This window comes from Macrobrachium nipponense, chromosome 5 (genome assembly GCF_015104395.2).
Source record: "Macrobrachium nipponense isolate FS-2020 chromosome 5, ASM1510439v2, whole genome shotgun sequence".
NCBI lineage: Eukaryota > Metazoa > Arthropoda > Malacostraca > Decapoda > Palaemonidae > Macrobrachium > Macrobrachium nipponense.
Window position 1 is genome coordinate 142,444,299 of NC_061107.1, and position 14,685 is coordinate 142,458,983.

General features: G+C 37.7%; 1 protein-coding gene and 1 long non-coding RNA gene across 3 annotated transcripts in view; one reads left to right on the top strand and one right to left on the bottom strand.

Annotated features, from left to right (window-relative positions):
• LOC135215685 (uncharacterized) overlaps nt 1–14,685 on the top strand; it is a 330,613-nt gene that overhangs the window by 90,792 nt on the left and 225,136 nt on the right. The window lies entirely within an intron of this gene.
• The window catches only part of LOC135215684 (probable serine/threonine-protein kinase irlC), a 69,001-nt gene that overhangs the window by 44,343 nt on the left and 9,973 nt on the right, over nt 1–14,685 (bottom strand). Inside the window, exon 2 of one of the 2 annotated variants that reach the window (XM_064250631.1) lies at nt 7,786–7,913. In XM_064250631.1, the coding sequence (XP_064106701.1) occupies nt 7,786–7,849 (64 nt within the window). In that variant the 5' untranslated portion in view covers nt 7,850–7,913. The remainder of the gene's footprint in view (nt 1–7,785; nt 7,914–14,685) is intronic. The other variant, XM_064250632.1, reaches the window with a different exon arrangement.

Below are 14,685 nucleotides of genomic sequence, written 5' to 3' on the forward strand. Positions count from 1 at the left end.
TTGTTACGGGTAAGGTAATTATCATAGTTTGTACTCATAAATTCGAAAAGATTGACTGATAACAAATTCCCATCCTAATCACAAAGTATGCGAGCAATAGTAACGAAAGAATGCGTTAAACCAGAAAAATGAGATTATATTTCATACCAGTTCGCTACCATTTTACTGCAATAATCCCAAAACCACATCTCCCTAGTGCTTGACAAGTACGCCTAAAATCTATAAATCAATCTATAAACTAAAACCACATCATATTAGAAAATGTTCTGCTGAAATCTTAATCTGCTGACAAAGAATTTAGTGAATAATACTGATGTTAATTGAGGCTCCGTAGCAGAGCCAACATGAGAAAGTATATTTTCATTTAGAATATGAAATGAATGGAACATTGTGCAAGGCGCCTTAGGAGTATTAAGGGAACAATTCTGATAAAAAATACAAAGATAACGAGACTGAAGAAATTGGATGAAAAAAAGTAAACAAGAGAAGTTGGTTTAGAATATCTGAAAGCAGTTTCAGAAAATGAGAGAGAAAGGGATGTTAATTGATAATGTGGGTTTCATTTTTATCTAACGTCACCATCTACAATAAGGTCATATTAACGTTTTGTTTTTAATATTCTGTTGTGTCTCCTACGTTTCAAGCTTATGCATTTCCTACTGATTATTAAATTTCCAGTAATAATAATAATAATAATAATAATAATAATAATAATAATAATAATAATAATAATAATAATAATAATAATAATATTAAGCGCCACATTTAAGTAAAATACCTGTAACTCCAGTCGACTGCAAACAATACAAGTATGGCCGTGATTGGGAATAATAAAAAAGTGGGATTTTTAAAATTAATTTTAGCGTGAGTAAAAAGACTTGTAAGGGGAAACGGTTGTCAGTTGAATCACCGTTTTCTTTTCTTTGAACTTGATGTGAGGTCAAAGAGATTTTCATTTTTCTTTTGACCAGATTCTAAGTTTACAAAGATATTTTTTTCTTTCCAAAATCCTTTTGACTTCGAAGTTTTGAACAGTTGATGGGGCCTTGGATTGGAAAACTTCATCAGGTCGAACTCCGTCGGTGGAGTTAATTGAATTTTGACCGGTAGTTCCCCAGATTTTTGTATGACTTTAGTCGAACTCATTCGAGAATGTGATCCCTGACTACAATATTCGAAGAGGACAAAATTATGGCCCATCAAATGTAGTTTTTGCCTTCTCTTGCGGGAGTTACCTAATAAAGATAAACGTTTCGCATTCCTTTGTTCATCACATGAGTTTGATGGTTCTAAAACGAGAAGATATGTGGCAGTAACGATTATCAATGGAAACTTTGGAAAGGTTTTAGAACTTCTTGGGTAATTCTGTATTGACCCAAGAAGATTTCGTAGTTAGGTAACAGATTAAAAATTCCGAAGACTTGTTTGGAAGTTCTTATCTTCATGATGAGCCTTGTAATCCAGAAGATTTCTAATAAAAGATATAAGAATATGTAATTATTCTTTGAAGAAAGTAAGATTTTAGCATGAAATAAAACCAAACCATTAGCCATCAGTTCGCTGCTGCGTAGTGGATTATATATTATAGGGGAAATGGATATGGAAGCAATTTCCGCTGAGATTGGACGTCGTATTTTGGTATCACTAAAAGCATGGATATGTGAGAGGAGATTCAGTCTGAATAAAGAGTTGGCTAAATTGGACAGCATTACAGAAAGCGCACGTGAATAGACTCTTTTGTCTACAACCGATGAACTCGATGAAATCTTAGGAGCACATTGAACACAAAGGTATTAGGTGTCTTTTGTATACAATTGCAAGCGGACAATTTCGGTACAGTGCGGTTGCCATAAATAGGCCGCGATAATTGTGTCGTGAATAAGAACTCTTGTCTACATTCTTTCCACCTAAACGACCACGAGAATGGCCGCTAATATTGGGAGATTCAAACGCAAACGATTTCCTGTAACGGGAAGCCCCCGAGTATTGCTCCGATATCATGCTTTAGGTTGAAAGAAACATCACATTGTTTTTTAATCGGTGTGTGCTGGTCCTTAGTATTAGAGTTTTTAGTTTGCTGTTGCTAAAAGAGAGAGAGAGAGAGAGAGAGAGAGAGAGAGAGAGAGAGAGAGAGAGAGAGAGAGAGAGAGAGAGTTGATAAAAATGAGCTTTAAGGTTATATTCCTTTTCAAACAAAAACAAAAAATCATATCACTATCGTTTTGGACCGCCAGAGGAGGTTAATGCCGTCAATGTACCACACGGGGTACACTGTAGGCATTATTCAAGCTTCTTTGCAACTCTTTTTCGTTCCTCTGACACTACCTCAATTCGTATTGTCTTTCTTCCATTTTGCTATCCGCCCTCTCCTAGCAATTATTTCATATATTGTAACTGCGAGTTTTTCCTCCTGTTGCACACCTTTTAAACTTAACTACTCTGCATTTCCTTTCCAGCGCTGAATGACCTGTTAGGTCCCAGTGCTTGGCCTTTGGCCAAAAAAGCTGTATTCCATTCCTATAACGTTTTGGATAAGAAGGGAAGGTTACGTCATAAAAGTATTCATAATGTGCACAAAATGGAAACACTACCGCTGTGAACGTCAGACGCCCGGTATGATATACGATACAACATTACTTTTATGGAATTTCGCGCTCGAAGAATTTGCATGTAGTTGTGTCCGGTCTGCACTCATCCACGAGTTGATCGCAGACGCTACGAAAATTTCAATATCCTTGGTAAGCAAGAAGGATGAAAGAGAACAACGCTAGAGACGCAGACGTGCGTACAAGAGACTACTGTATAAATTTTCGAAGCGGGCGATGCGAGCGAGTTCGTCCTATATTTCGTCAATTAAAGGTTGAAGTGGCGATGACTCTGGTCTTGTCCTTCTCTCTGTAAACACAGTCTACAAAGGCCTGTCCACACGAGCGGGCCTGATCGGCGTGCTCCGGGGTTGACGGGCAAATTCTGGCGGGCTTACCCGTGAATGTTGTCCACACGGGTGAGGCGATTGAGAGGTGGGCGTGTCCGACGATGCCAGTAGTATGTTCAGTGCGGTACGATAAACATGGTGCCTACCGCAAAGAAGACGATATTGTGAAGCATGATGATTGCTTTGAGTATGATGAAAAAGAAGAAAAAGAAGGGAATATGGTGCAAAGAATGGCTCAGTTAAAGAAATGTATATGGTTAACGTACGTCTGCCAGGGTCGAAGCTCAAGCCATCGGGCACCACCATGGTGATTTTGCTACAAGACCCATCGGGCAATTTGCCCGTCAAGTGTACCCGTTAGAGGGGAGGTCCGTCAATCAGGCCCGGTCGTGTGGACAGGCCTTAAGGGTAAGTAGTTTTGGCTGTTTTACAATAGCTCATTGGTGTTGCATTCGCAAGGTCCTTGGTTCGATCTCAAGCTAGTCGACCCCACTGGGCTGAGAGTCAACAGAGGACTTTCTGAGAACAATAAAGCGCTGCCCTTTTGGCACCTTTTGGTAGTTCTAACCAGAGCACGCAATTGTCTAGAACTGATGGAAGGTTCATTCCGTCGTTGACTTATTTTTAACCTGTTTGTGATAATTATGTAAAAGATAAGTTGCTACGTGTGTTGATAAAATGTAGTGTGGATGTACCTTAGATGCAACATATTTATCCAGTGCATTCATTGCTCCATTATCTTAACGAGGTAACCCTGCTTTCCGTCTTCCTGTGGTTCAGGAAACCTTAGGGTCTGTTGGGGAAGTTTCACTTTTTTTACCAATCTATGACAGAGCAGTGAAAACAATCCACTCTCTGGCCTTCCTTCTGAGCAGCAAGCGTTGCCCTTCACTGTGGCTTCTGTCGAGCTGCGATACGACAGTTTCTCTGCTCTCTCTCCATACCAGTTATCTCTTCATCTCTCTCTGTTGCAATTTCAAGTTTATTAGAAAATTCAATGCTTTATCGTTTCTAGTTTATTTAATTCTAAACCAGATTTTCAAAAATAGCGTGAATACTTCAGGCTATATCATCAAAGCGAATTGTGGAAAAATGTCACCTTGCAGACTGTGTTTTGGCATGTGTGCTTTCGGTGGAATTTCCGTCACGGCTGATGGCAAATCTGCTCCTCTATTAATGTGGTCTTTCTTTACGTACACTTTCTTTCTGTTCGTATACTCGAATGAGTATCTTTTTAAAAAGATTCTAACACCTTCGGATCAAAGTAATTGTTCGTTCCCTAAATGTGTGTGCACATTTCTCACCGGCCTCGAAAAATAAATCGCCAGTGTTTTCTTCTGATCTTGTTCTGGTGACGATGACAGGGAACTGAGTTTTCGACTGAGAGACGAAAGGCAACGGAATCATTGATAAAAGCGAAGAAAACGGAAAGAAAACAATGACAGCGCGAAATGTGCCTTCGTATTCCCGTAGCATTTCCAACGCCCACCTCCCGGTGCTGTGGCGAGAGCCGTCCCCCGTCCCCTCCTCATCAAGGCCCACCCTACCCCATCCCCCATTCGCCCACGCCCCTATACCGAGGCGCACGGCCTCATGGTCCGAGCTCAAATTCTTATGTAACCTTTCTGGAAAAGAGAGAATTTTATGACTCCAGTTGTTATTTGACGTCACCGCGATACCGGGAATGGAGCTCACTGGAATAATGCGCGATGTGGAATGCGATTACATACATGCATCGTGGGAAGTGGGAAATGTATTTCGGAAAGCACGCCATGCTTCTCGAATGAAAGAAAATGGAATGGGAATTGGATTATTGTGTTCTTTTGTCAAGAAGCGAATCAGCTTTTCTGAAGCATAATAGGCATAGAAGTTACGGCAGGCAACAGCTTTCATACTACAGTTTCAAAGACGTGGAATTGGTATAATTGTATTGCCCTCACGTTATTAGCAATGAATTGTATTTTCTATATGTCATGTCTCTTATACGTATATACAGATAAATTCTAGATGCTCGATTCATTTTAGTAATACAGTATTAATGTGTGTCTTCATTTGAGATTTGTACCAAATCAGTTGTGTGTTTTGGTAACACATACAGAAAATCAATCCGTACAAGCATGATGTCACTTTCCTTCCCATCCTTCTGATATTTAGCCAGTTGCACAACAGTTCGCAGAATCTCCTCTAGGCACTTGTGATATCTCTCAGTCAACCTGACTAAAGGCTCTGCTAAATAAACTTCCTGTTTATAGAGTTCACCCTCTATCTGTAAACTCGCGCCTAGCCTTTGATATGGCCACTTCACATCCGAGTGTTGCAGATGGCGCCGCGTTTGCTCCCTTTCCCACCTCCGCCGGTGTTCGTCCAGGATCCCTCTCCTCTTATCTAATGAGTCTCTCCTCTTTATCAATGACCTTCTTCAGTTTCCCTGCAAGTTAGTCTGTTCAGAGCTTTCTGAACAGTTTACATTCGGCTCAGCGCTCTCACACAATGCATACTAAACCTAGACTATTATGATGCCATTGTTATATACATACTACATGCAAACTGTTTAATAATTTCGTGTAGGAGATCTCTTGGGATGTTTCATTATTGTTGATATAGATTCATTAGTTAAGAGATGTGTAATTCGAAAATGTTAAGAGGAAATGGGAAAGGAAAACCAGTGGAAGGTTGGATTATATATATATATGATATATATATATATATATATATATATATATATATATATATATATATATATATATATACACACACGTATGTACACATACACACACACATATATATGAAGAACTTGATCACGAAATATATAAAACGTGATGCTATGTAGAAATAAAAGTACTGCCACAGAAGAGAATGAACAAACGTGAACTGCCGAGATCTTTCGGTCCTAAAGACCCTTTACTATAGGCAAGACCGAAAGATCTCTGCAGTCCTCATGTTTCATTCTCCTCCGTGGCATTACCTTTATTATATATATATATATATATATATATATATATATATATATATATGTGTGTGTGTGTGTGTGTGTGTGTGTGTAAATATATGTATATGTTTATATATGTATATATATGTATCACAGACATTTGGCCCCAAACTATCTCAGCGAACCCATGTAGTTATGACTGCGCCAAGTTGGTGTTCTGTCATTTTACTGCGATTATTAATTTGTTTTTTTTTTGTATTCTGTCATAAAGTCCCCCTCTATACTTTGTTTGACTGATACGGCCAGGATATCGGCAGACAACACCAACTGTTCATCATCTTGGATTTTATGATAAATGGCCATATCTTGAAAGCTCTTGAATCCACAAATTTCTAATTGTTCTGGTAAGTACTCTACTCCTATGAGATCAGTTTGCATAATATAGGAATGTTGTTGGTCAAGTCACCTGGTAGCTATATTTGGGTATGTTCTAAATACTTTTAATTTCTCAGTTGTGGGTTTCAAAAACACCGTATGGCATTTCAATCGGTATGTAAATTAGGACACATCTGATCATAGAAACTTCTTTAAAAGAAAGAAAAAATAAAAAAGTTTCAGCGATGCCTGGTTGATTCAATTCACACCACTGCTTAAAGTGAGGGCACCTCCTGACCCTGCTTGCAGTCGTCATCTTCAATTCTATAGACATAGATTGAGTACTGGTATTTCAGGAGGAGTGTAGCTGCTGCTTTCCTTTTCCGTTGCTACCTTAAGATCCTCCGGAAGCCCTTTTTCCGGACCGAAGCTTACTCTTTCTCTGTTTATTTTGCCATTTCCAAAAATTCTGAACCACCAACCGCTGAATTCCTGATGGAAATGTTTATGAATGCCTTCTGTTTTTGTGTGTTTTTGATAGTTACGCAACTTTTATTTAAAATAACGGAAACGAAGTTAGATGAACTAAATTGTAATAATCCTGGTCTCCTTCAAAATGCATCGTCTGACATTCTTACGTTCATTTAATTTAGAATGACGCAGATATGAAGTCATCCATACACAGAAATAAGGTTAATATCCTTCTCTCTCTCTCTCTCTCTCTCTCTCTCTCTCTCTCTCAGTGAGAAAATGAAGACTTCGACACGTTTGTTGTGAAGGGCGATCCACTTTGCCTAAAATCTCACAGCGCTCCCTTTCTCAGTTCCCTTTTCGAAAAAACCGTATTTTCGAACCTCAGGGACAAGACCCCTTACTCTTCCTCTCCGCAATTCAGTTTTTTTTCTGCTCTTCGCTAGATAAAGAATGCTTTCCCCGACTACCAATGAAGCCTTTTTTATTCCTACTCAGTGCAAGATATAATACACAATCACGCTTTCTATTTATTTAAGATCTAAAGGTGTCCTTTTCTGTCGATGCGTACGTCCATGACATTCAGCGCTCTCACACGAGTACACAAACACTCACATATATATAATATGAATATATATATATATACATATACATATTTACGTAGAATTCCTGAGATCATGCTTCACTTCCTTCAAAACACTCAAGGTGTCTTTTGTCTTTTCAGAGTCGAGGACAAATCATATCAGTTCAGTGTGATCTGGCTTTGTCTATTATTTGTCTATTTATTTATTTACTTATGCAATTGCTTTTAGTAGATGGGACGAAGCTACTTCCTGGCTTTACTATGTCCACATCTGAAGATATGTAAGAATAACTTGAGATTAAGGCACACCAAAGTTGGGCGTATCGGGTTGTCATTGAAACATACGTGTAAATGTTTTCATTATCATAAAAAGTTTATTTGAATGCCGTTAGTTTTTGAATACCTATCCATTTTCTCCAATCGATAATCAAATGAATGAAGTAAACTATTTGTTGTAAAAGAATTTGGGAAAAATAAAAGAAATGGGCTTACCATTTCCTCTTCCGGGCACTCGGCCTCCGGTACCCATGCTGCCGAGGACTGTGACTATGGACATAATGACTGCGGCGTTATTGGGTCTTCCTTGAGCGAATCACCGGCTGGTCGTGCAACCACCTGTTCTGAAGAGACGATGAAGGAAAAGAAATTAGGGCGCGATGTAGCTCATGAGGCTTGAGACTTGTTACTTTGGGTGCGTCCATACTACACTCTAATATATAAACACATCAACTTATCGCATACGTAATACAAACAAGTTGTAAGTAAGTCAACAATCATAATTGGAGAACGAAGCTTCGATGAATACTGGATAATAGTATGACGATCTGGTTAGAATTACCAATAAGTCGTTGACCTGTATTCAAGTAGTCCGTGATATGTATGCGATCAGTTACCGATGTGTGTATAACGTTGTACTATAGCTTGGACGCACTCTTAGTTACATGGAATATATATATATATATATATATATATATATATATATATATATATATATATATATATATACATCGGCTCTCTCTCTCTCTCTCTCTCTCTCTCTCTCTCTCTCTCTCTCTCTCTCTCTCTCTCTCTCTCTCGCTCGGTGTCTTGATATGAATGACCTTTTCCTCTGTCAGGTTATTTTATCTATCCACCCATCGAATTTAGTTGAATTTTTGTGTGCCTTATCGAAATTTAAAGGGATATAAATAAGATAACATAAAAAATAAATCCTGAACTATCGTTGTCAAAATGTTATAGAAAATAATACCTAACTGATAAAAAAAAAATTCCCCCACTAAAAAGAAAGGAAAAAAATAAAGACAATGTCCCGTAAAACCAATCAATATAAAGAATACTCCATTGTCCATTACAAAGTTCTTGCTTGATAGAATTTTTTTTAGTATTATCTCTTAGCTTATTTCCAGTATAATTCTGTGCGAATTATTATTATTATTAATTATTATTATTATTATTATTATTATTATTATTATTATTATTATTATTATTATTATTATTATTATTATTGGTGGTTGTTGTTAGGGGGGGAGACCTTCTCCGAGGGCGAGTAGCGTTGAAAGCTTATAAACTTATATAGTCTTCTCAATGATAATATATATACACACTAATGATTAAGGATCGTTTATCATTACCGTCTGTGAAATATTTGTAGTGTATGACTAAAAGAATAACTATATTTGTGGGTATCTGTGTACATATATATATATATATATATATATATATATATATAATATATATATATATATTATAGTATATATATTAGCACATATATACCCACAAATATATTTATATTCTTTTAGTCATACACTACAGATATTTCACAGACGGTAATGATAAACGATCCTTTATCATTATTGTATATATTTATATATTGTTATGTTATTGTATGTATATATATGTATATAATATATGTGTATGTATGTGTATGTATATGTATGTATATATATATACGTATATATAAAGGCAAAAATCACGAAGTAAAGTGAAACCATGGAGTAACGCCGCAAGGCCTTTAGACTTCTTGAAAATCGGGATCAAGCGTTTTGACTTCTCTGAAATTGTATTGGTGAATTCAGTCGCTTGTTCATGTTGTTGAAATGTCCGTAATAACTGTATTATGTCTTGACGCTGCTTTTCACAACCAAGGCACGAATAAAAAAACGACAAATAGTCAACTCATTCTTAGATATGAAATGGCAAGAAAGCTTCAAACACGTCAGCAAAGCATAATATCACATCATCCTCAATTTCAGACCAGTGAATACATTTGTAAAGACTCTTGTCTCTGAAATTGAGGATGATGTGATATTATGCTTTGCTGACGCGTTTGAAGCTTTCTTGCCATTTCATGTCTTAGAATGAGATGATTATTTGTCGTTTCTTTATTCGTTCCTTGGTTGTGAAAAGCAGCGTCAAGACATAATACAGTTATTACGGGCATTTGTAACATGAACAAGCGATTGAATTTACCAATACAATTTCAGAGAAGTTAAAAAGCTTGATTCCGATTTTCAAGAAGACTTGCGCAGCATACTCGGTGATGCAAGTTCTTATTTTTTCTGTATTCTCTCTAGAAATATTGTTTATTCTTAACCTAATCGAGCCGTACGAAAGGCAGTTAACTCCGATTCCAGTCAAAGGCGCTGATCAGCTAAGTCAGGTTTATAAGCTGTTAGGTTTTTTCTCTCTTGGATAGTAAATAAAGGAAAACAACTCGGGGAAAATCTAAGTTACCAATCTGTTACTGAAAGTCTTGTGTTAGTGTTTTGAACAGTACGAAGAAAAGAATGTAAAGTTAAAGATTTATGGGGAGGGAAATAATAAGGATAAATATATTTTAGGATCATCCTTAGAATATACGGGCAATATTCATTCAAGGAAAGGAAAGAGACCAAGACATGAGATAATTGACGCCGTGCAACTTGGCTCAAACACTAGTGTGCACTTTGTTCAGAAGAGGGAATATTGCGGACGCGAAATTAGAGGGATTTTTACGCTTCACAGAAAATCCGACCTTTCATAAATCCAGTTGGCGGTATCTTCACTGAGGAAGAAGTCGGTAAAAGCTCAAGACATCAGTGTGACAAAAGTGCTTCTGCATTTAGAGGGGATTTTTAAGGTACAGAGTTTTATAATTTACCAAGCCAATTGATATTCATACATATTTACCCGTAATTCGTGTTTTATCCACGTGATCAAATAGTTAACGAAACTTCATTCTGGTTTACCGGGTGCGGGTTCGAATCCTCCATCGGAATTTTAGCGCCTCAGTGGCGTGGTTGGTATGGTGTTTGCGTCCCACCTCGGTGGTCGCGGGTTCGATTCTCGGCCATTCCATTGAGGAGCGAGAGATGTGTATTTCTGGTGATAGAAGTTCACTCTCGACGTGGTTCGGAAGTCACGTAAAGCCGTTGGTCCAGTTGATGAATAACCACTGGTTCCATGCAACGTAAAAACACCATACAAACAAACAAAATCCGTCAGAATTTCTTCGTTTGTACCTGAGGCGCTCCTGTCTGAGGGTTGTGGAGGTTTTGGTGGAATGCAGTGCTTCTGAATGATGTGTGTCTGTTTCATTGTAGCCAACAGTAGTCATACTTTTTTCCTCTGTTGAATTCCAGAAAATAAAATAATAGAATTATTTTGATGTGAGTGCTAGTCTGCTCATCTCTTCACCCGAGATGAGACCCAATAGCTAATGCGGTAAAATTGTTTTCGTGGGTGAAAAGATGGACTCATGTAATGTGAAATAATTTGCTCTTGTGGAGAGAATAGGAAAGGATGTTGAACAGAGGGAGCACAGCTGAGATGCCTGTTTAGAAGAAGAGGAAGGTCTCGAAATGGCCGACTAAAAAAGGCAATGCTGCTGGCACGGATATGGCGTAACTTATCGGTAAAGGTGTTGGAGGAACGTGCGCAAGGGCTGATGAGCTGCCATTAACCATCTCTAATGAGTTTGTTTAAAAAGAAGCCGACGCTTGGAAAATTTTCAGCATAGGGAGGTCCGAATGATGACATTGGCAGTGAAAGTTTTATTTTCAGGTGGAGCTATCCTATCCCCTGTTCTAAGACTCGAAACGAGTGTTTCGGTGGGGCTTTGGTTCCCACGTTTTGGAATGCTGCTGTCACTACTACCGTTTTCCAGTAGTCTGTTGTTTATAATTTTTCAAGAGGCTAGTCTATCGGAGTTGAGCCCCATTCCTTTTCTTCAGGTTTGAGTTGGAGAAAGTCATTGGGTGACTCGTCTTAGTGGACTTTTAATAATAATAATAATAATAAAAAAACCATCTTGTGTGAATGTGCATAATCACCCCACACGCAGGTTGTATTGTTTCTTGCACAGGCTGCTGCTATTATGAGTCAAAGATTTTATGCAATATTCTCGTCTGACCTACTTTCCCTCCCCTCGACCCAAATCCCGCTTTGTAGGGGAAATGTGCGGCTTGTGCGGAGGTCGTCGAGTTGGATGTAATGCTGGACTTATTGGGTCTCATGTCGTCCTCTTGATGAAAAGTCTCCCTTTTGAGAATTATTTGTCGTCTCTCTCTCTCTCTTTCTCTCTTTTCCTAATGAATATTTAATTGAATTGTGGAAATAAAGGAGGGCTTTAGGGCAAATCACGAGAGAGAGAGAGAGAGAGAGAGAGAGAGAGAGAGAGAGAAGGTAGGGGGGGAGGGTTCTTTGAAAGATGTTACTAATGAGCTAAACTATCGAGGGGATAAGAGAAAATGGTACTTAACTACGAGATGAGAGAATAAGGTGAACGTTTCAAGCGCAGTTTTAACCAAAGGGAAATTCGAATGATGCCATCCATGGAAGGCCTTGTACTCTTATTCTCGAGTTATGAAAATGTTGAAGAAATTTCACCATTTTTCCCGTCAATCACCGTGGAGTTAATGATGTCTGAAATGAGCAGACGAATAGTTTCGAATGAAAACTATAGTGCCTCCAGGAATGTTTGGTGAGGAAATTCACTCTCTGCAGACGCTCAATACGATCGCAGTAATTGACAAGAGTGAGTGTGGAGATGTAAGACCATGAATCTGAATTTTACATGATTCATTCCAAAATAAACTAGCATATGAAAACACAGTTGTAAGTTTTTTTTGTGTGAATGTGAAATAGGGCACAGCTTTTTTTTTATCTAATTATTATTTTTCGTGTAAAGGTATACTGATAACGTATGACTGGCCGATGTAAGTACATTTTCTAGAAGGTGTTTGAGATACCATGATAAATCCTAAGGTCAGGGTATGAATAATCGTGAAGTCACGGACACGTTAAGATGGTCTGTCATTTTAACCTTAGTTGGTTGCTTCTCTCCATTCCAGATTACTTTCTTCATTGAGTTTTCATGGAACGGAGAGAAACAACAAAGAAAGCAGAAAATATGATGCCTGTCACAGTTTTATTTACAAAATGATTTTCCCTAACTCAGTGACTGGTTGCTTCTTGCTTAGTTTATTATGTTTTTATCGAACTGAAAATCTGCTGCTTTCATGGTTCACTTCAAATATGAGCTATTATTTTTTAGGGCCCAAATTTCAGTTCGGCTTTTAATTTTAACGAAAGAGAAAATCTTGAAATGTCATCAGATCAGATTGTCTGTGTCAAATGTATTGGTATATATATATATATATATATATATATATATATATATTATATATTATTATACATATTATATACATCACACACACATATATATATTATATTATATATATATATATATATATATATATATGTATATATATATATATATATATGTATATATATATTACAAAATCCTACTGTGTGTGTATACAGAGCTCCTGGATTAAGCAATGTCGGTGCAATTTATGGAACTGCCAATACCACCATGCAGACAGGTGTTTCTTTCCCTTGTGGGGTTTGAGTCAGTGAGAGGAGGAAGCGTTTCCCTGCCCGACCTGCCATTTGTTTCTTGCAGCGTTTCCCTTCTAGATTAAATTCTTGTTTTACCTTCAGGTTGGCTAGTTTCCTGTTTTTGGTCGATAGCCTCACTTTTTGGCTTGATTTTTCTTCTTTGACTGGCTGTTTCCTCTCGAGACCGCATGCTTTGCTTTCACCTATCGGCTTCTTTCTTAAATCTCTCTCTAGGCTGAATGATTCCAGTTTCTTCGGTTCCCCTTGAACCATCCTCGATGCGTTTATATTTAAATGCTTTCCTTTTTGTTGGTTGGGTTTTCTCTTGATTGATTTCGGCTAATTTTGGTTTCCATACACTGTTAGTTTCTTCATTTCCAGTAGTGGATTTACTTCCTGTTCTCTCTGCTTATATAGATGTTTTGTTGTTATTCATTCATTCTTCAGTTTCTTTCTTACAAGGCATTTTCTTCTTCCTAATAATCTCTGTACACAGTGCTGCACTACTCTTAGTTATATTTTCAGTCTACTCTTTAGCCAAATCGGCATCTTCCAACGTTCCCTGTGGTTTCAGTGATCTCTCTTTCAGTGGCCCGTTCCCTGTTGTCGGTCACCTCTAGTACTCTAATTTTCGGCACTTGGACCATTACTCACTCTACCTGGTTTCGTTCGTTTCTAGACCTTTCATTATCGTGCTGCCGTGGGTCATATTTTTCGTCGAAGAGGTTACGACAACCTCCATCTAATCGGCCTGTGTAGTTTTCGAATCGTACTCCGAAAGGAAAGCTTCTCCACGTACTTCTCTCTTGAGCTCAAGGTTTACACTGTTTTATCTGCATCAAAAAATGTGAGAAGTTTGAGAAATCAGAAGGTAGTAGTGACTCTTAAACACACACATATATGTATGTGCATATATAAATGGGCGTGAGTGTTATTACATGTATAGGCACGCATGTATATATACATACACAAATGTATAGTTATGTATGTATGTACTACGTTTACCTACATACATACATATGTGTGTGTGTGTTTAGGAGACACAACTACATTTTGAGTTCATAAACTTCTCGCATTTTTGGTATACTAAAAACTGTGTAAACCTTGAGCTCAAGAGATAGTACGTGGAGAAACGTTCCCTTCAGAGTGTGATTCGAAAACTACACAGGCTGGCTAGATGGCGGCTGCCTAACTTCTATGGCCTTACAATTTTGCGTTCAAGTTTCACATTAAAGGCCTTTGTGGCTTATTAGCTAACACAGGAATAAGAAGCGTCACCGATTATAGAAAACGAGGATAAATACGGAACATGAATAAAGATTTATGAATAAATAAATCAATTAGTTGATGCGTTCAAACTAAGACTTGACAAAAATTGGCAAAGTTTGGAACCTTCATTTGTTTCCAGTCAACGTCGAAATTACCTCTGCATGTACTCTGCCGTTTCAGTTTGCTAGCAAAGCTCTTCAGATATATATATATATATAATATATATATATATATATTATATAT